The 23,289-nt window shown below is 35.7% G+C and overlaps 1 protein-coding gene across 1 annotated transcript in view; it reads left to right on the forward strand.

The window, feature by feature from the left end:
- Window positions 1-6,267: 6,267 nt before the first annotated feature.
- TMEM114 (transmembrane protein 114) overlaps window positions 6,268-23,289 on the forward strand; it is a 49,472-nt gene continuing 32,450 nt past the window's right edge. The window contains exons 1-2 of the mRNA XM_003761718.2: window positions 6,268-6,796; window positions 7,483-7,563. Coding sequence (XP_003761766.1) covers window positions 6,547-6,796; window positions 7,483-7,563 — 331 coding nt within the window. The 5' untranslated portion in view covers window positions 6,268-6,546. The remainder of the gene's footprint in view (window positions 6,797-7,482; window positions 7,564-23,289) is intronic.

The raw sequence follows: 23,289 nt of genomic DNA on the forward strand, positions 1-23,289 counted from the left end.
TTGTCCCAGGAGGACCTTTGTTCTGCCCCAAGTTTTATTTTTCACCAGTCTATATGTGCCCCAAGGTGATTTTGTGTGTGTATGTGTGTGTGTGTGTGTTTGTGTGTGTGTGTGTGTGTGTGTGTGTGTGTATGTGTGTGTATATGGGTAATCTAGAGAGCTTGAAATTTTCTGAAATACTCAGCTATCTTCCTTGCTGAGGGATCAGTTCTCAAGACACCTGAAAGAGGAGAACAGCAACATTTTGGAAGAAAATTGTAGGTGTTATCATTATTGAAAAAAAAATGTCACAGAGAAAATGATCAAAAGCTACTGACCTACAGAACTTTCCTAGCTCTCCAAAATATTTTGAGAATAATCTGCACATGTCTTGAGGGTATTGTTTATGGAGTAAGAAAAGGGAAGGGGCAGCCTTTCTCGAACAATATCTTTACCATCCCCAATTGACGAAGAATGCATAGAAGATCTCATTATTCTTATTTGTTGATTATAAAAAGAATATTTGATTCAGTAGGACAAAATATTATTATATCTAGAAGCTGTTTGTCATGCATATGTTAACATCATACAAGATTTCTTAAAAGATCACAATAGACATAATTTGCTCTATGATCATCTGATTGCTAATATTAGCACTTGGGTTTATATGTGCACTCACAAAAATTGCTTACCATTGTTATGGAGGATGTCTAGAAAAGAATCCAGATGCAAGAGGGGTTCCCTATATAGATGATAAAGTCCACTATATGGTGTCATTTGAGAGTGACATGATACTGATTGCATTTAATCCCAGCATATTGCAGGAGCTTCTTAAGTGAGATCTATAATCATTCAAAAGAATTTGGCCTTCCTTTTACCTCAGCAAAACCATGTGGATGAAGAATACCTATAATATATAGTTGGGTGCAGAGCTTATAGATCTGGTCTATTAATATCTTTATCTTGTATTCATATTGCAATGAGTTGATGAAATAGCCCTAGAATTGAGGATTACAATTTGGAACTATGTTCAAAGGGCAATCCATCTGTGTATACCCCTTGAGCCAAAAATACCATGAGATCTGTATCCCAAAGAGATCATATAAAAGGGAAGAGGACCTACATCCAAGAAAAATATTTTTAATAACTCTTTTTTTTTCTTGGTGGCAAAGAATTGGAAATTGAGGGTATGCTCATCAGTTTGAAAATGACTGAACAAGTTGTGGTGTATGATTTTAATGAATATTACTGTTGTATAAGAAATGACAAACAGATGGTTTTCAGAAAAATTTGGAAAGACATATATGAACTGAAGCTGAGTGAAATGAGTGGAACTTGCACAATGGCCAACTATGAATAGCTTAGCTATTCAAAGGAATACAATGATCCAAGACAATTCCAAAGGATTCATGAAGGAAAATACTATTCATATGTAGAGAAAGAACTGATGGAGTCTGACTACAGATTGAAGTATACTATTTTCACTTTATTTTTTAAAAGTGATAGTCCTGTAGATGAAAAAGTGATGAGGTAATTAATATTATAGAGTTATGATCTAATCATTTTCACCATTTGATAACCCAACTTGGCCTGCTAATATTCCAAGGGAGTGGTTATTTTGTAGGAAAGAATATGAGCACAGAAATACTGAAATAACATTATTATTTGGGGTCCAGTTTAACTAGATAGTGATCTAACTTTCTAATGTCTCCATGTAACCCTATTAACTTGTGATTAATTTGTCATTCTTAGCTTTGAAAGTGGAGTCCCAGAAAGCCAAGGGAATTAAAAAGAAGACCAGGAGGACAGAAAGGGTGCATAAAAGAAGTAGGAATAAAGAAAAGTATAGGGTTGTCATACCTCTAGATAGTTGATGATGGAAGAGTAGCTTTAATTTCAGTAAAAGAAATATACATAAGCCATACAACAAGCACATGGAGTTAAAAGGCTCATAGTAATAGATGAAAGTGACTGAAGAAAGATAGAAGAAGAGGAAAGATAGAAAGATATAAACAAATGGAAGGGGACACATTAAAAAAGTGTACATTTTTACTGTAAGAAAGGAAGAGTATTTATTATGGGGAAAGGAAGAGATCTAAGAAAGAGAACAGGGTCCAAAGATTTGATAGAACAAAGTCAGAAGAATAAGATGAACCTCAAGAAAGGAGCAAAAGTAATACTGAGATAGAAATTACCTAGGGGTGGTCAAAGGACTGAGGGCTAACAGGAACAAGGGCTAGAAGAGGAAGGGCTGAGAGATCTTCCTCCTCTTTACTGCTGCCACTCATACTTGCCCCTTCTTCTCAGACTCTCAGGCTAACTTCTCTCTTCCCAGTGATGGTGGGCTGGGCCCATTGAAGGTCCCTGGGCAGGGCTGTTCAGATCATTTGGATGAGTAGGGAATCATCAAATATAATCCTTCTGTTAAGATGGAAGACCATCAAGCCTTACCATTTCCCCTTATATATATATATAGTCTTCCTGAATTACACGGTAAGATCCTTGAGAGTAGGTACTGTCTTGATTTTCAGAGTTGACCCACTGCTTAGCACAGTGCTTGGAAAATAGTAAGCATTTACTCCCTTAATCCCCATCTTTTTTTTTAAAATTAATTTTTAATTAGAGAAATTAGTGCAGCCTTACCAACATAAGGATAAACATTTTCTTGGTACAAAATGTGGGTCACATTCTGTTAGTTGGTTCTTGTTTCCCTTCAGCTGTTTAGATCTCAGTCTTTCAGCAGTCACCTCTAGTCCCCCTGATAAGAAGCCTGGTGTCAAATGAAGGAGGAGGAGGGAGAGGGAAGAGGTGGGAAATAGGTGGGATTCCCCAGAATTGAATAACATTACACATGAATGATCTGCAAAGGTTATATACCAAAGAAACACATGCTTTGCCAGATCCTAACTACCTGAAAAGGCTTTGAATACGGGTCAGTGATGAACTGTGTCCTAGCTTAGCTAAATTCTGAGAAGCTCATTACCAGAAGGTTGTTTCTGCCTGGCTAAATTCTTAGAAACTTATCACCAGAAGGTCAGCTCTCATGAAATTTTTTTTGGCTATAGCAATTCATGAAAGCAAGCTACCAAAGCATAGAAGATATCCATCTACACTGGGGGAAGGTGTGAAACTTTGAGAGTATTGAAATATTGTTCAGAACAATTCTACATGGCATGGGAAAGTGTTGTAACTCCCCACCCATTTTTCTTAATACAAGGAATCTGAAATTTAGAAAGGATGAGTCATTTACCGATAAATCACAAGGCTATCTCCCAATTCCATAGAACATAGACTTGAACCAGAATCATATAACCTCAGTTAGGAAGAGGGAAAAGGAGGAAGATGGATAGATAGATAAAAAGAATTTGGAACTCAAACTTTAACAAAAACAAATGTTAAAAAATTATTTTAACATGTAATCAGGGAAAATGTTTTTTATATATGTATATATACCTATACATTGTATATATTACAGAAATGAGAACTATAGTATCTATGTCAATTGTTGGAACTTCTCCCCTTCCCAAAACAGCAATCATTCTGATATGATTAAACATTATTTTATTACTATTTATTATTAAACACATTTCCACATTATTCATGTTGTGAAAGAAGAATCAAAACAAAAGAGAAAAACAATGAGAAAGAAAAAAAAACAACAACAAAATGAAAATAGTATGCTTTGATTTGCAATCAGTATCCAGAGTTCTTTTTTGGGGGATGTGGATAGCATTTTCCATCATGAGTCTTTTGGAATTGATGATGATTTGTCTAAGTTTATTTCCTATCCTACAACTTTGTTAAAGTTATTCATTATTTCAAGTAAATTTTTTTAGTTGATTCTTTAGGATTCTTGAAGTATGCCACTGTATTATCTGCAAAGTGATAGTTTTATTTTTTCATTGCCTATTCTAATTCCTTCAATTTCTTTTTTCTCTTATTGTTAAAGCTAACATTTTTAATAATATGTTGAATAATAGTAGTGATAATGGGAACCCTTGCTTCACCCCTCATTTTATTGTGAAAGCTTCTAACTTATTCCCATTAATGCAATGTTTCCTGACAGTTTTAAATAGATATCATTTTTAGAAAAACTCCATTTCTGACACTTTCTTTAAAAAGAATCCTTGAATTAATTAAACAAACAATAAAACAAACCCCAAAATCAACACATAACCATTAATATCTGTATTTTTAAAAAATTGTGTTCTGCTCCCAGAGTGGCATTGTCTCAGGCTTCCATGCTGTTTACCTGGTGCTGCACTGATGTTGCTCTGAAGTCCATAGGAGGACTTCATGTCTGGTGCTGTATTGAAAGGGTGGGATGAGAGATGGCTTGTGTGGCTGGAAGTAATAGAGGTATGGCAGTTTATCTGGTACTGAGCTGGGGTCCTAGTACTGGTATTTGGTATATACTGAGGTTAGTGGATATTTCTGTGTTTTCCAGTAGATAGACTGATGCACATGGCAGTCTGGTCTCTGGAAGCTGCCTGCTTACCCAGGGCTATGCTAAAGTGTGTCAGATGCTGGTGCTAACAGCTGCTGTTTTGCTCAGGGAACCCTAGAGTTTGTGGCCACCTATTTGCCTATGTGGAGGTGTGGGGAGTTGGGGGGCAGGAGTGGGGTTGGGGATAGAGGTGAGGATTGGCTGTTCCGAAGCACATTGATGACTGCTTGCTATAGGGAAGTGCGTGGTGGTTTCTCCTAGCTGCAATCTGCCAGTTCCCCAGGCTATGCTGAGGCAAATGGTGGGTCCTGGTGATGTCATTTGCCTACACCACTACACTGAAGTTCAGAATCTCCTGTTGGTTTGTTGCGATGGTTCTTTCTACTAGTTTGCTGGGATGTTTCCAGTCTTGGACTGTGTTCTCTTTTTATCCAAATGAGACAGACTTTTCTTGTTGATCTTCCAAGTTTTTGGGCTAAAACATTGTTAACTTTTGCTGGTTCTGATATTACAGGATTTGTTTTGGGGAGCTATTTTATGATTATTTACGACATGAATATGGGAAAGTTGCAATGATTTACTGCTTACTCTACTGTCTTGACTCCTGGAAGTCTCCCTGTGCTTTTTTTAAAAGCAAAAGAACATAATGCAGTCATGTTGTATCCCTCAGGAAAAAAATATTCTTGCTGTTCATGAAACTCTTGACATATACTATATAAATGACTTAGCATGTTTATTGATCCTTTGTAACTCTTGAATTTTATCCATTTGCACTTGTATCCCTATTAGACTGGAGGGACACCATGTTATAGTGATAAGAAAAATTATCTTTTTTTGGGGGGGGAATTGCAATCTATGATTTTATTGTTAATATGGAACTCTAGGTGAGGAAATTCTGCCTACAAATTGACACTTGGCCTGCAAGCCTTATCAAATTACAAGACAGGGTTCTTAGAAATTTTAAGTGTTTTGCCAAGGCTCAAATGTGTGTCAAAGTATGTCAGTGGCAAAAATTGAATACAGGTCTTTTTGATGATGGAGGCCACCTCTATATTCACAATTGCTTGCTGCTTCTCTGAGTTCTATTTAAGATTGTCGTTAATTGAAGCTTTGTGCAAGACCTCTTCTTTGTTTTTCAATTTCATTGTGAATGAACTTAATGACCTTTAAGGTCTTTCTGTTCTAAAATTCTTTGATTTTTTGAAATTGTTTGATTCTTAGACAAAAAAGATAGTCTTCTAAACTCTGAACTTTAACTGTTGATTTAGACATAGACCTTATTAGGATTTTCAGAAGCTGGGAAAAATGGGGATGAGAAGGAAGTTCTTTGTCATTCAGATTAATTGGGGGAATTGAAAAAAAAATACCCTCTATGATATTGATTAGGCTTCTAACTTGGGGCATTTTGGTCTTCTAATGCCACATTTGAAGGTTCTCTTTTTTAGGAGGTGATACTGAAGTTGAGGATTTTGTAGGGGGAATACTGATCTGGATCAGACAAACAGTTCTTCCTATCACTTTGATTCTATGTACTAGGGAGGTATTTCTGCATGTGGAAGGAAGGGATAATCACGATCTAGTCCTTTCATTTTGCTCCTCTTGATTTTTTTTTTTTAAACTTGGAAAGCCCAGCAGATTTTAGGACCTGCGATTTGTGCTTTGCCCTGACTTTTCGCCAGCTCCAAACCCTCTCAGGTTCTCTCCAGGCAGATTGTGGGACGATTCCCACCTCTGCAAGCGGTCCTACATTGGGCCACATGGTCTGAGACTGAAAGGAAGGAAAAGGGGGGAGGAGTCAGGCAGCCTGGAGAGAAGACCTGTAGGGTGAATGAAATAAGAGATAGGACTTAAATTCAGGACCAAGGAGAGAAGTAAGGAAGGAAAGGGAGAGGGCTCTAGAGGAGAAGGGTTGGGAAGGAGGTGTGGAGAGTAGGGTGGAGCTAAGAGCAGAGGGTGGAGAGAAGGAGTTAGAGTGAGAGGGTGGAGGAAGGAGGCGTGCAGGCTTAGTTAGCACTGGACTGAGGCTCTCCTTGGGTGAGCGTGACTTCTCCCGCTTCTACTGCTGCGGCTCCGGCTTTCGAATACTGCCTGGCAGGAGGTGGACTTGGGTCCGGTGCAGGATGCGGGTGCGTCTAGGTGTCCTAGCCGGGATTGCGGCGCTATCGGGGGCGCTTAGCTTTGTCCTCTTGGCGGCTGCCATTGGCACAGACTTTTGGTACATCATCGACACTGCCCGGCTGGAGCAGCGCGGCCCGGGGGGCCCGGGTGCTGGCGGAGCCCGATATCCAGGTGGTGGCAATGCCGGCGGCCTCAATCAAAGCCAACCCGAGCCTCTCAGCTCGCACTCTGGTCTTTGGAGGACCTGCCGGGGTAAGGGAGGTGTGTGTGTGTGTGTGTGTGTGTGTGTGTGTGTGTGTGTGTGTGTGTAACAAGTTTGGGGAAATATTGTCCCTGTGGTCCGGGCTCTCCACCCACTTTCCCTCTGCTCCTGAGACAGCTTTCCACCCCCACCCCCCCAATCTCTCCTGCAGGACCCTGGCATCCCCTTCCCTATTTATCTTTGCATTGCCATCTCCGGGCCCCTTTTCATTTCTTCCCCGGAAGGTAGATTCTTACCTCCATCTATATCTTCTTGTCTCTATTCTACTCAGTCCTCCAGCCAGATGCTCAGGTTTTTTCTAGAGCTCTGATTTAAAAACTTCCTAGAGCTGTTAGTTCAGAGATTTCACAGCAAAGACCCAAACTCAGAACTCCTAAGGGAATTTACAGATGAGAGTAAATTTGGGGGAGGGAAAGTTCTGGGGGGCTGTTGATAGAGAAAAGTGAGTTTAGGGAAGAGAGTCCTAGGCAGGAAATCCTAGCGTCTCTGTCTTCTGATTTAAGGGAACTTTCTGCTGAAGGACACGTGTGTGTATGTCTGTGTAAATGCATGCAATTGGGAGATTCCTGTTGCTCCTCTCCCTCTTTAATTAGTTGGTTGAAACCTCCAGTTTGCACATGCACTGAACAGTTTGACTTATCTTGTTACATTCTTTCTACCTTCCCTCCACCAATAGTCCAAAGCAAGTGCACACCCCTGATGAACCCCTTCTGGCAGGAGAACGTGACAGTCTCGGACTCAGACCGTCAGCTTCTCAGTGAGTGTCTTACTCTAGGGATTGTGGTTTGGATGGGAAGTTCTACAAGCATCTTGGAGGCGGTTTGGTGGGTGAAACATTTTTCAAGTTAGAGATACAAGTACTTTAGGGCCTTCTCTAGTCCCCACTAACTTATACTTGCTCCCATTGATGGAAGCAAGTAGGTTTCTGCGTGTAGTGGGAGAAAGATCCTAGCCTTGGCATGGGGTCCTTTAAAATATGAGTCAAAGTTTCCACAAATCATACCTTTGATCTATTGAAAGTATTATAAATGCACACTGTCCCTCACACCTTCTTCTTTCTAGCTGAAATGGGTATAAAATACTGGAGATGAGTGGGGGACTAAGTGCCAGAGGAGCCTAGGTAATCCCCAAACTCAAAATCTGTCTGCCAGTCTTGGAGAAAGAAGTTTGTATCATCAAAGAAAAATGATTTGTCTACTAAAAATGCTGTAGGATCCACACTAGAAATTCAGACTTTTAGAGTTGAAAAGATCTTATACTAAACCCCTTATAAGGTAGTGAACTTGCTTATGGTTATACTGCAAGTTACAGGGAAATGATAGGATTCAGTTCTATTAATTAATAATAATAATAGTTAACATTTTTGTTGTGCTTACTATTTGCCAAGTACTTTACCATTATTATTTCATTGAATCCCCATAATAATCCTGGAGATAGGTGCTATTATTATCTCCATTTTACAGATGAGGAAACTGAGACAAACATGTTAAGTCACTTGCCCAAGGTCACATGGAAGTAAGCATCTTAGGCTGAATTCGAACTCAGGTCTTTTTTGACTCTAGGCCTGGTATTCTATCTTCTATATTATCTAGTTGTCTTACACTGGCCTACAGTGCTTCCAATTACTACCTTGTTGCTTTTCTTTTTAATTTATATTGATATTATGCCTACAGGGCAGGACCATGGAGAAGTCTCCCTACCATTATATAATTAAGAATATATTATTTCATAAAAGAGGAAACTGGGGCACTGAAAGGGTTTGCTTCATCCAGACCTCTGTAGACTTTTAGTCACAAAATAACAAGTCAAGTGCTGTTCCACAGGGGAATGAACTGTCAAGCATCCTGGGATAAAATGAATAGAATAAGTATGATGTTCTACAAGGATAAGAAAGATATTCATCTGCTTGGGGCTAGATAGAGAAGAAATGATTGTACATAATAGAAAGGAAGGGGCTGTTAGCTCCCCTGAGAATGATGATAGCACATGAGTTCAATCCAGGAATCTGAGGACCCTTATTATTACTTTTTTTTTTCTTGAACTTATACACCTTGCTCAAGGAACATTTCCATATATACAGTGGAACACAAAAAACGATGGTCCATGATGCCACAAATCTGTTTCATATTGTTTTTAATAAAAAGCATATTAGAAATTCCACATGTTACTTTTAATTCTGTCTTTTTTATCTGTGTTTCCTTATGAATTTCCTTCTATTTTCTTTTTGTATTTAAAATTTTTGGACATCAATATCACTATTCTGTTCTCCTCCCCTTTAAAAAGCTGAGAGTAATTTAAAAGAAATTCTTATGAAAAAAGCATTGTCAAGCAAAACAAGTTTGAACAGTGACCATGCCCCAAAAATGTATGTCTCTTTCAAACCATGAGTCTGTCATCTTTATCAGGATGTAGGTAAAATGTTTCATTATAAATCCTCTGGAAATGATTGGTCATTGAATTGATACTATTCTTAAATCTTTCAAAGGCTTCTTCCTCCCCTACTATATTGTTGTCCTTGTTTTAATTATTTTCTTCCTTTTTACTCATTTCATTCTGTATTTGTTCATACTACTTAGGGTTCTCTGCATTTTTCTCTTTCATCACTTTCCACTGGACAATCATATTCCATTATATCCATATACCAAAGTTTGTTCAGCCATTTCTCAGTTGATGTATATCTCCTTAATTCTTGTTCTTTGATTCCCTCTTTTTTAGTTTCCTTTCAAGAACTAAAAAGCTTGTTTTGCTTGTGACCATTCTCTCCCTGATAATATCCTCTTTCTTTACATCTTCCCATCTCTCTTATTTTCCTACTCAGTTTGATGTATTTCTATATCAAATTTTTGTGTGTGTATGATCAATTCTCCTTTTTTCATTTCATATAAGAGTGAAGTTCATGTAATGTCTCCTCTCTTCTTACTTTCTTCATGTTTGTATAACTTTTCTCATTTTTGTTATGAGAAATAGCAAGTTTTGCCCCTTTCTTCCTTCCTTCCACCCAGTGCTTTCCTTTTGTTTATTGATCTTCTCTTAAACCATCAGTAGAGGAAGAGTTCACTCTACAAGCTCTTTTTTTCTTATTTAACTTCCTCAAAAGTCCTCGGTAAAAAAGATTATGAAATGATACTTTAGTAGTAGTAGTATAATATAACATATTAATTAATTTTATTACTAATTAATAATGATATTATTAGAATGTTAGCACTGTATCATTATATAGCCCCTTCCACTTCAAATTTATTTGGCTTCCTAAATTTATTTGAATTCTTCTGTTTGTATTTTAAAGTTCTTACTCAGCTTCATATATACCAGTATCTATTAAAAGTTCTATATTCCATTAAAAAATCCATTTCCTGTCTCCCCCTACCCCCAAATAAACTCAGCTTTGTTGAATCTTATTATTGGTTGCAAATCTATATAGTTTGTATTTTGTAAGATTGCATTCCAAGATTTCTTCTGTGTGTGTGTGTGTATGTGTGTGTGTGTGTGTGTGTGTGTATGTATGTATGTGTGTGTGTTTTTTTCCCCCCTCCCCTAGGCAACTGGAATTAAGTGACTTGGTCAGGATCACACTAGTAAGTATTAAGTATCTGATACTGGATTTGAACTCAGGTCCTTCTGACTCTAGAGTGGGTGTGCTATCCATTGCACCACCTAGCTGCCCTTTCTCTTGTTTTGAATGGAAGTTTTCAGATCTTGCGTGATCCTGATTGTGGTTTCCTGGAACCTGAACAGTTTGTTTCTAGATATTTGACTTTTTTTTTCTTTAATGTGAAAGCTCTATATTTTGACTACATCTTTTATTTTAGTGGTGAGCATTGAATCACATCTGTTTTCAGCTTGCCCTCTGAATTCTAATAGATTTAGACAGTTTTCATTTATGATTTCTTGAAGTATAGTCTAGATTTTTCTAATCTTTTGCTTTCAGGAAATATTGACTAGAAGTCCATCTGGTAACATAGGAAGTTTTGTACAAATAATTGTTGACTGCTTACTTTATTTCTGGCATTATGCCAGATACTTTGTGTGATGACATTGTTCCTGCCTTTGAAAAGCAACATTATTATCTTTACAAACTTCATGCTATCTCTGTAGCCTCCTAGAATTTAAGTGAATACTATGTAAGAGGTACTGGAGAGACAATGATAATGAATAAAACAATTTCTATTCACAAGAAACTTCAGTTCTAATGAGATGAGACTAATGTTGATTTCACTAGTATAAGGAACTCCTGATAAAAAATTCCATCTGCTAATGCAAATCAACATTTTTCTTGGGGACACTGAGAAATTATATTACTTGTCCAGGTTTACACAACCAGGATTATGTTAGAGGCAGTATCTGAACTTGTCTTTCTGACTCTGAAGCTAGATCCTTATCCTCTGTGCCATGCTGTCTCTCCTTTGTACCGAGTAGGCACATTAAATATTTGTTAAACCGAATTAAAGAAAATGATATATTCATCTAGTTGGTTGTGTCCTTTGTTCTTGAGAAGGACCAAATTGACATAACTATGTTGATTCAAGTGTCTGATCAAATCAATACAAACTCAAAGGTGTATCCCAGGGTAGGTACAATAGTCCATATGAACATTTGGAGTAGAGATGTCTCTAAACTTGTATATCTCACATTTTTGAGCTATTGCAATTCTGTTTTGATCATAGAGCACAGCCCCTTTTGATGTAGGTACATCATGCTGGATGGTCCTGTGCCAGTGTCTCCCATATCTCACACCGATACCAAGTTTTCCAGAGAGAACTTGAGAGTTTCCATGTATTGCTTCTTCTGTCCTCCATGTGAATGATTGCCTTGTGTGCATTCTGTATAAAATAGTCTCTTAAGCAAATGTACATTGACATTTGAACAATTTAGCCAGATCACCAGAGTTGCATTTTCTGCAGTAGAGCTTGAAAAATCTTGGCAATTCAGCTGGAGAAAGGACTTTAGTGTCTGGTGCCTTATCTTACCAGGTAATTTTCAGAATCTTTCTAAAGAAATTCAAATGAAAATGGTTTAATGTTCTGGCATGGTGCTGGTAGACTGTTCAGCTTTCATAGACATACGACAATGAGGTCAACATACTGACTCTTTAGACCTTCAGTTTGGTAGACAGTCTAATAACTCTTCTTTCCCACATTTTCCCTCAAAGCCTCCCAAACATGGTACATTAATCTCATTACCAGTGTGTAAATACCCAGAAAGTATACTACCAAGGTAAGTATTCAAAATTTCTCATTTGCTGTAATTGATGGTTCCACATATGGAAAATATGGTGCTTGTTTTCTTAGTGTCATGAGGCTAAAATTAGCATACACAGCAGAGAATCATTCATACTTTGTTGCATCTTAGCCTCAGAGATTTCACTGAATGCACAATCATCAAAAAATAAAAAATCATGCATTGGTTCTCCCTTTACTTTATTCTTGGCTTATAATTTTTTCAAGTTAAAATAATTTATAATTAAGCTGACCTTGATGCTGTTTTTGCCCTCGATGAAGGCATCTAACAACATTGCTGAAAACTGAGGCAGGATGAAATGCCTGACAATAAATGCTTGTTGGTTGATTGACAGGGGTTATCCTCTGCAGTTCAGTAATATCTGATGTAGAGAACAATTTTTACATTGTTAGGTGATGAGAGAGAACTACTCTTCTTGGGCTTTGCCCTTGTCAATACAGGCTTGTCAGTTCATTATTACTTTCTTGACATCTTGGTTAAAGAATAATAAGGTTGAGGATCAGCATTTCTTCAGAAGGGAGAATATATCAAAATTTCACATACTGTTCTGTTTTTGAAAAATGAGACTCAGTCAAGAGGTTTCTTTAAGATTAGCTAAAAATTTTATGACTTATCTGAGGGCAGGAGCAGATTGTTTCTTCAAATCTATTCTATTTCTCATCTCAGAGAAAGCTTTCCTACAATTTCATTTCTCAAAAGAAAAGTTATAAAATTTGACTTAAAACTCTTTCACTATTTCAGAATTGTCTCTTTTGAATACTAGGAATATTTTTAGATCCCTGACTTTTCTATGAAGCTAAACAAATCAGAAAGAAGAGGAATAGACATTACCAGAAATTATCATCACTTTTCAGCCTTCTAATGTCATAGTGAGAGAGAAGCTCTATGAACCTTCCTCTTTTCACTTTAGAGAATACATCAGTAAGTAATCTACTGCTGTGCAATGTACAAGTAAGCTACTGAAATGTAATGGCAAATAATGAGTTGCTATGCCTTATCTTGTCTATCTTAATAACTTAATTTTATTAAAACAGCCTGTTTATTAAAACAGTACTCAATAGGAATGGGAAAGGTATTCACTATACTATCTTCATTTAAATTATGGCTGGAGGGAGAGGTAAAGTTTTTTTGTCTTGGTTTAAGAAGAAGTTTCTGTGTGGGAAAATGGCCATCTAGAGTTAACATTTGTCTTTTGATCATTTTTCAAATTAGCCTTGAGCACTTATAGTAGGTGGAATGGAAGATGGAATTACTGCTGACTGGGAAGATGAAAGAATTCACTGAATGCTCATCCAATTGTCTTGGGATATAAGAGTGAAATTTTGATATGACATGTTGAGAGGTAGAAACTCCGAGCAAAAGTGATAACATATGAAATCCTTCATAAACTTTCAATCACATGGAAAATATCCCAAAACTTTTAAACTTGAAATGGTTCTAAGACTTTTGCAACAACCTATTAAAATGCCAATTAGCTATTATTATTATTATTATTATTGCCAAGAAAGATTTCTAATCTCTTTCTGTAGAGTCAATAGTCAACTAATTAATGATTTGACAAACATTTATTAAATACCTACTATGCTCCAGATGCTTTACTAGGGTCTGATGATGCTAAAATGAAAATGAAATAGTTTCTGCCCTCAAAGAGTTTACATTCTTTGGCAGAAAAATTACACACACACACACACACACACACACACACACACACACGCATAAAATAAAGGCATTGGTAGGCAGTTAGGGGGCTCAATACACAGAATACTGGATTTGGGGTCAAGATGGCCTGAGTTTGAATCCTACCCTCAGACATTTACTAGCTATGTGACTGGGCAAAGAATTTAGCTTGTAGATTCAGTTTTCTCATCTTCATAATGGAGATAACAATAATCAAAGAAGCTTCCCATTAGGATTGTTGTCAAGCTCCTTGTAAACTTTTAGATGCTATATAAACATTAGCTATGATTCAATATATGCAAAATATATGTAAAGTAAATATAAAACTCACACTTCAGTGGAATCTTTGCTTTAAAAAGGGCACCTTTTGGGAAGGCATGTATATACACTCTCAGGCAGAACCTACTCAGTATTTTAGATCCAATTGATAGATTGTCTACTGTCTGCATTCATAGAGGCAATATAAGAGATGAAGAGAAAAGCTGAGAGGCCACATGATATGGTAGAAAGCATGTTGTTTTCTGAATCGGAGGAACTGATTCATATTCCAACTTAACTACTTGCTACCTTTTGGTAGGACTTTTTTTTTGGTAAGTGATTTGATCTCTCTGGGACCTCATTTTTTTAACTGTAAAATAATATGGAGGTGATTATATTAAATGGTCTCTTCTAAGGCCTCTTCTAGTTTTAATTTTATGATGCTATTACTTTTTTTTTATGTCCCCAAATTACTAATGATTAGTTACTATATTTGCCTCTAAGTAATTGGCTAGCACTGGTCAATTGATGAATAGACAATGTCTCTTCCAGGCACAAGTTACCCCTTTATGTCACTCATTTTTTGAATCCCATATGCTTTTCCTTTTAAATATGTTTGCAAAGGAAGAATTAAGAAGCTTCTTGATTAAAAGAAAGAGACTAGTCTAAAAACTGGTTTGAAGCTTAACATATAAAAAACTAAGATATTGATAACTGGTTCCATCACTTCCCAGCAAATTGAAGAAGAAATAGAAACAGTGTCAGATTTTATATTCTTGGGCTCAAAAATTATAGTAGGTGGCAACTGAATCTATGAAATTAAAATATACTTGCTCCTTGAAAGGAAAAATGGCAAATCTGGACAGCATACTAAAAAGCTGAAGCGTCACCTTGCTGACAAAGGTCTGTATAGTGAAAGCTATGGTTTTTTGAACATCAATGTTTGGCTATGAGAATTAGACATAAGGAAATCTAAGTATTACAGAATCAACAATTTTGAATTATAGTACTAGAGAAAACTTTTGAGAATCCCTTGGATGGCAAAGAGATCAAATCCACCAGTATCTAAAGAAATTAATTCAGACTATTTTCTGGAATGTCAAATACTAAAGCTGATGCTTAAATACTTTGGCCACATAATGAATAAGTGGGACTCATTGGAAAAGATCCTGAGGTTGGTAAAGATTGAAGGTAAAAGGAAAATAATATGGTAGATGGTAGAACTTGGACAGATTTCAAGATAATGGAGGATAGAAGGGCCTCGTTTACTATGGTCCATGTAGTCATAAAGAGTCAGACATGACTAAACAACATGTTTGCAAACCAACACACTTCTGTGTAATCTTGAGAATTAGATTTATATTCAGAACAATGATTTTTAACCTTTTAAATCCATGGTGAAACCTATGAACTCCTTTACAATGATTCTTTAATGTGTTTAAAATGAAATTTAAAAATATGAAATATATATTATAAAGGAAACTATATTGAAATTGTTATAACATATATTTTATATCTCTATATAATACACACATATATGTATATATATATATCTGTATACATATTTAAATCAGGTTCCTGGACCCAACTTAAGAACATCTGAATTCTGGATGATTATCATAGCAATATGGGACAGTTAGGTAGTATAGTGGATAGAGCACCAAACTTGAAGTCAGGAAGATCATCTTTCTGAGCTCAAATCTGGCCTCAGACCCTGGCTATGTGATCCTGTGCAAAGCATCCTCATCCATACAATGAGCTGGAGAAGGAAATGGCAAACTACTCAATTTCTTTGCCACAAAAACTCCAAATAGCATCACAAAGCATCATACATGACCGAAATGACTGAACAATAACAAAATCATAATGATATATGTAGTGATATTTCTTTCTAGATAAGAAAAAAAAATGTGGTATGGATGAAGATCTGGATTTAAATCCTGCTTTTGATGAACTCTAGACCATTTAACTTCTTAGTGTCCCAAACAACTCTTTAAGACTTTAAGTTGCAGAACAGTTGCAAATCTGCTTTATAATGAAGCTTTCTCTACAACAAAGAAATCACCAATCTGGAACATTTAAAAAACTGTTTTAAATTTAATAGTGCTTAATACTTTTAACTTTTGTTTTCATATTTGATCCTATTAATAATCCTATGAAGTAGGCAGGGCAGTTCTTATTGTTCTTGTTTTATTGATGACACAACATCTAATGGAGATCAGACTTAAGTTTTGTTCTGGCTCTAGAGAGAGATGACACTGACTGAGTGAAATTGCTTAAGTCTTTATGTCACAGTTCACTGATGAAGAGTTGCCAGTTTTTAAATAGGCAAATTTATAAACTTCCCCTAAAAAAACTTACACTTTTTCAGGTGGGGAGAGGGAAGGACAAGAAAGGATAAGATTTGTTTATTTGGGTTATTTGTAATAGGTGGTAGATTTGACTGATAGGCAATAGATTTTACTCTAACAGGAGGAAGTGTGATGGAGTTGAAAAAAATCCTATTAGGAATTAAGGAATGTTATTAGGAATAAAGAAAACTAGGTTCTAGACTTAGCTCCATCACTAATTAACTGTATGACCTTTACCAAGTCACCCTCTAAGTCTCAGTTTCCTCACCTGTAAAATAAATGACTTCAAATACATAATTTAATAGAAATATGAGATTCTAAACTTTTGAGTTGGAAAGCACCTTAGAGATCATTCAACCTACTACTTTATTTTAGAGATGAGGAAATTGAGGCTTAGAAAAATAAAATGATTTTACATAATCTCATAGAGCCAGAATTCTAAGGTCCCTTTCAGCTCTGATATTTTGTTGTTGCCAAGCAATTTGTCCAAGCTCTCACAACATTAGACATGGCTGAGCTATAACTCCAATCTCTGAATTTAGGTAGAGGATGTAGCAGTAAGATATGAGATTGACTTTAGATATACCCAAAGAAAAGAGTTTTACTGCCTTATAGATCTACTGTTCACTGTCCTAGCAATGGCAGAGACTATGATTAAGTAGTTTGCTTTGATTCAGAAAATTAAAATATGTTCACCAAATTGCCTCAAAATGGCATCTTAAATAATAGTGTGGTAGTAGCCATGAATGGAAATGGGATTTGGATATATAATTGTACAAGTCTCAAAGCTCAGAAGAGAGTCTAAATATCACATATGCATAAGTTACTTGGTGGAGAGGGAATATGTCCTCTTTAGATTTATTTTTTTTTCTCTTGAAATAATGCAAAGGATAGCATCTAAAAAACAATACTTGTTTTAAATAATTAATAATAATACCTGACATTTGCATAGTGCTTTATATATTATAAAAACATTTTGAGATCAAATATTTGATTCTCAATCAATGATTGATTGATAATCATTTCAATCAATAACAATAAGAGTTAGCATTAATACATTGCTCTAAGATTTGCAAAGCACTTACAAGTATTATTTTATCCTAACAACAACCATGTCAGGCAGCTGCTATTATTATTCATATTTTACAGATGGAAAAATGGAGTGTATGAGACTAAATAAATTGGCTAGTCACAAAACTAGTAAGTTTCTGAGGTTGGATTTGAACTCCTCTGCTTTACTTGCTATGCTGTTACTTAACATACTCTTCTACCCCAACCAAGATTTCCTCCCTTTTCTTCTCCCTCACTCTTTTCCTCCCTCTTTATTCCAATCTCATTAATCTATACTAACTTTTATACCCCACCCATCTTATCCCTGTCTCCCTCATATTTCATATAAATTTAGAAGAATTTTATGCATACATACACACATATCTACACACACACACACACACATACACACACACATGTATTTTTTCCTCTTTAATCTTTTCTTGCTGTGAGTAGGATTCCAGAACTACCAGTCCTCCTCCCCCATCTAATTCCTCTGTGTCTGTTATTGCTCTCACACCTAATTTGTACAACATAATTATCCTTTTTACATTTTTCTACATGGCTTTGATCTTTTAGAATCATATCGTACTCAACTCTTCTCCAATCTTTCTTTTGTACTACCCAATTATTAACAACACTCACAAATATATGGTTTATACTTTCAAGTATAAAACATAAAGTTTCTCCTTTTTTAGTCCCTTGAAATTAGTCTTTGATGCTTACCTTTCTCTTGGATCTGATATGTCAATTTTTCTATTTAGTTCATGTTTTTTTTTTTTGCATCAAAATTCTGAAAGTCTGGCAATTCATTGAATGTCTATTTTTTTTTCCATTTAGGATTATGCTTAATTTTACTAAATATGCTATTTCTGGCTATAACCCTAGTTCTTTTGATTGTCATTATATAGTGTTCAAAGACTTGTGTTCTTTTAATGTAGCTGTTGCTAGGCCTTGTATGCTCCTTTGTATTTGAATTTTTTTTCTTGTTCTCATAATATTTTTTCTTTGATCTGGGGATTTGGGATTTAGCAATGATTTTCCCTTACATTTTCCTCACAGGATCTCTTTCAGGTTGAGCTTGATAGATTTTTCCTATTTCTACTTTTCCCACTTGTTCTAACACTTCAGGACATTTTTTCTTTAGTTGTTTTTTTGTATTATTATATTTAAATTTTCAAGGATTCATTTTCTTTCTTAAGAGTGGATTTCTCAACCAACTAGAAAAGGAGATCAAGAGTCTTAAAGAAGAAAATCATTCTTTGAAAATTATAACTGAGCAAAGGATAGCCAATGAAACTATAAGAGACTAAGAAATAACCGAAAAAAAAAATAGAAGAGAATGTGGAACATTAAGAAAAATAATTGAACTGGAGAACAGATCAAGAAGATAAAACATAAGAATTTTGGACTATTTGAAAGTTGTGACAAAAAAGAACATTGATATAATTACAAGAAATAATCAAAGAAAATTGACCTGAAGTGATAGAACAAGACGGCAAAGTAAAATAGGAAAATTCCATCAATCATAACCTCAAAGAGATATTATGAGGAAAACATATAGGAACATTATGGTTACATTTTGAAACCTCCTGATCAAAGATAAAATTTTACAAGAAACAAACAAAAAATAAAATAATTCAAGTATGCTGGAGTTACAATTAGAGGTCTACAGGATTTATTAGCAACTACAATAAAAGATTGCAAGTTCTGCAATATTATATATTGACAATCAAAAGAACTAAATTTGTGGTCAAAAATATTATATCCAGCAAAATTAAGTATAATGTTGAATGAAAAAAATGAACATTCAGACAACTTACAGATTTTCAGGATTTTGTCTCAATCAAAACTAAACTCAAAAGAAAATTTATCATATAAGATCGAACATCAAAAACTAATTTCAAGGGACTTAAAAAAATGAACTGTTTATGTTTTATTCTCAGAAATGCAAACCATATGTCTAAAACTGACATTAGTAATTGGGTAGTCCAAAAGAAAGATTGGAGTAGAGATGAGCATGATGTTGCTCTAAAAAGTAAAACTATTTATGAAAAGGTAAAATAGCAATTATGTTATATGAATGAGGAAGAGGTAGAGGAAAAACTGACACAGAGGAATTAGATGGGGGAGGAAAGTTGGCAATTCTGAAAACTTACATCAGGAATGAGTTAACTAGGAAACAAGACATCCATCCATATATATATGTCACAAGAAAGGAGGGAGTGAATAGGATGAGGTGGGATTTAGAAGGGTGTATAGGTTTTTGTCAGGAGGTAGATTAATGGGAAAGGGATAAAGAGAGAAGGGAAAGGTATGGAGAGCAGATAAGAAAGGGAACCATGGTTGGGGAGATTAGGTAATAGAAAGGTAAGTTAAAGAGTAGAAGTAGAAGAGTTAGAAGGAATAGGAAACAAGAGGTATACAGAAACATAATAATAATGATCAGAAGTATAATTTATTAGAAAAAAAAGTTGGAGTAGTAATCAGTGATCTCAAAGTCAAACTTAAAGATTCAATCAAGAGAGAACTATATGGCATTGTCAGCCATATTAATATATGTATAAATGTGTAAATATGTATATGTATATGTGCACATATATTTGTATGCATGTATGTGTGTATATGTATATACATATATGTGTATTTGTACACACATATATAACATATATATATATATATATATATCCCATGCTTGGAGGAGATGGAAGGGGGTGGGAAATGAAAGGATAAAATAAAAAGCATATAGCAGAGAATGAAAGAAAACTTATAAGGAGGCAAGGCAAGGATGGGCAGTCATCAATATAACCCAACCACAGAAAGCTGTATGGGAATAGGGGAGACTAGGGTTCATCTCAGAAGGGGATAAGGAAGTTAAAAAAAATTCTTCTACCCCAAAGAGTAAGTAATGTTAAATAGTAACCTGACCAAAAAAGAATTCATAGAAGAACCCAAAAAAAACTTTAAAAATCAAATGAAAGAGATTGAGGAAAAACTAAAATATAAAAAAAGAAGATTCCAAGAAAAATAAGATTATGAAAAGAAAGTCAACTAGCTAGAAAGAGAGATCAAGTCTTTATTTATTTATTTAAAACTTAAATATGGAATTAGAAAAAAGAAAAAGAAAACATTGTCATGTGCACAGCAAAACATCAGGGAGGCTTCAAAATATGCAACAATAAATTTCCATTTCAAAAGAGCATATATAAAAAAATATAAATTCGCGCCAGCAGCAGAGAGCTTCCCTGCTCCACTGCTTCTGTACTCAGGCAAGTGTGTGCTCACTTCTTATCTCTCAGGGCTGCACACTCCTGGGTCTGATGTTCCTCATCAGCAGAGGTTTGCTTAATCTTTGCTGACCCAGACATCTTATTCCCTACTTTGTATTGGAGGTGAAAGTTACTGTGGCTGGGCCTGAGACTATCTTTGAATCCAGATAGTTCCAGGGCGATCTGGCTTGCTTTTTTTTTTTTTTTTTTTAGAGTGGAACTAGCTTGAAGGTGTTAACACTTCATGTAGATCATTCTGCATGCAAATAAGAGTTCACACTTATTTGTTTTTAATTGCTCTAATTACTTTGCTCTGAGGTGCAACTTTTTCTTCTTTGTGGGGGAATTCTGGAGAATTTGGGATTGTTTGATCTCTGCCATCTTCCCAGAATTCTCTCTGCCCATAGAAGCTTTCTGTGGTCTGTTTCTTTTTTATTACTGTTTCCTCACTTTTCTAGCCTATCCCCCCTCCCCCTGCCCCCCAAAACATGAGGAAGATAGTGTTCAACATACACCTCTGCAAAACCTCATGTTCCATTTTTCTCTCTTCCTTCTCTTCTCTCCCCTCTTCAAGATAGCAAGAAATCATATATTGGTTAAACATGTGCAAGTCTTTAAACATATTTCCATATTGTTGTGCTGTGAAAGAAAAATCAGGTCAAAACGGAAAAAAAAAACTATGAGAAAGAAAAAAAATCAAATAAAAATAAAAATGATGAAAATAAATGCTTTGATCCACATTCAGTCTCCATAGTCCTCTCTCTGGGTGAAGATGGCTCTCTTCATCCCAAGTCTATTGGAATTGGCCTGAATCATCTCATTGTTGAAAAGAGCACATCCATCACAACTGATCATCATATAATCTTGTTTCTGTGTACAATGTTTTCTTGATTCTGCTCACTTCACTCAGTATCAGTTTATGTAAATTTTTCCAAACTTTTCTGAAATCAGCCTGCTCATCATTTCTCATACAAAAATAATATTCCATTACATTCATATACCATATCGTATTCAGCCATTCCCCAACTGAAGGACATCCACATAATTTCCAGTTCCTTGCCACTATAAAAAGAGCTGCTACAAACATTTTTAGCACATGTAAGTCCCTTTCCCTCTTTTATGATCTCTTTGGGATATAGACTCAGTAGAGACACTATCTAGCTTATTTTCTGACTTTTTGTGTTAAAATTGTGATCCATTCCTGGTATGGATGGGGTACTGTTCTAAGTTTCAGTTTTTTTAATTGTTTTCAGAGCTAGTTCTGAGGGGTTTATAAGTTTTTGGTTTTTCCAAGGTGGAATGATCTACAGAGAGATATGTTTACCATTCTCTTGGTCTGTGCTCTAGTTTAGGAGTGACCACAAGCACTCTTTTTTGTCCTGTACAGTGACCAGGATCCTTACTCCCCTGTGATTGCAAGCTCTGGTGTGCTGGTGCTTCTCCTTTACTTGGAACTACAATGGCATATGGGCAATGCATCAGAGCCTTCCATCAAGTACCAGCAAAGGGACCTTTGTATTCCCTTCTGACCAGTTTTCTGACTCCTTTACAGTCTGTAGACTGAGAGCACAGCAAGCCATTATTACAATTGATTCAGTTGTCTCCAAAGCCTGCTGCTGGATTATGCTTTTCTCTTACCCCTATTTGACAGACTTTTATTGTTGACTTTCTAAGTTATCTTGAACTGGAATATTGTTTCACTTTATTCTTTTGTGTGTTCTGTCATTTTGTAATTTTTTTGAAGCATTATTTAAAGTTGCTTGGAAGGGAATTTGGGAGAGCACAGGTAAATCCCTGCCTTTTCTTTGCCATTTTTTTCCTGCCCTTTACTACCCGATTTTGTGCTTGCTATAATGCTACTCATTGTCAGAAATGGAAAAAAAACCAACCCAACAACATACAGTTTAATATACTGTAAAATACAGTTGGTTTTGTGAAATATCATATAAGGTGGAATGACAGTATAGGTGTCAGTATGTTTCATGGAAGGAATACTATAAATAAAAGATTGGCTAAGATAAATTATCATTGTTGATAATGATATAAAATTATTATAGAACAACTTTGGAAAGATTTAATTATCATGATTTAGCACATGTGGTTCTCCTTATAAGTAAGATCCTCTGAAGGCTATCCTAGTCTTGGGGTAAATTGTAGATATGAGTCAGTCTCAACTCAAAAACTTAGATTATGAATCCCCATTGATACATTTCTTTTACTATATATCCAGAAGACACATGGCTTCAAAGCAAGCTATGGAAGTGAGAAGAAAGAATTCTTTTCTACATTTAGGCATATACTCTTTTAAGGCTACCATATTATCTATGGGGAAGGGGACATAAGCAAAGAAAAAGTAGGAAGGGGCACATGTGGAGTGAAGACCTGCTCAGGACAATTATTCCTCTGATGCTGCAGTCTTAAGTGTCTTCTGATGATGTCATTTGGGTGAGCTGCTTTTTTCTGCTCAGAGGCATTGGGTTTATTGTTCTTTCGGACGCACTTATCTCTGCTGATAAATTGCTGAAATTTACTTCCCTGTTGCTGGACTTGTGAATATCTTTCTTCTGCCATCTGCAGATTTTTTACTTTTCTGAAGAGCCTACCACCTCCTTAGATTCATAATTCTAGGTCTATCTTTAA

This window comes from Sarcophilus harrisii, chromosome 1 (genome assembly GCF_902635505.1).
Source record: "Sarcophilus harrisii chromosome 1, mSarHar1.11, whole genome shotgun sequence".
In the NCBI taxonomy this organism is placed as follows: Eukaryota; Metazoa; Chordata; class Mammalia; order Dasyuromorphia; family Dasyuridae; genus Sarcophilus; species Sarcophilus harrisii.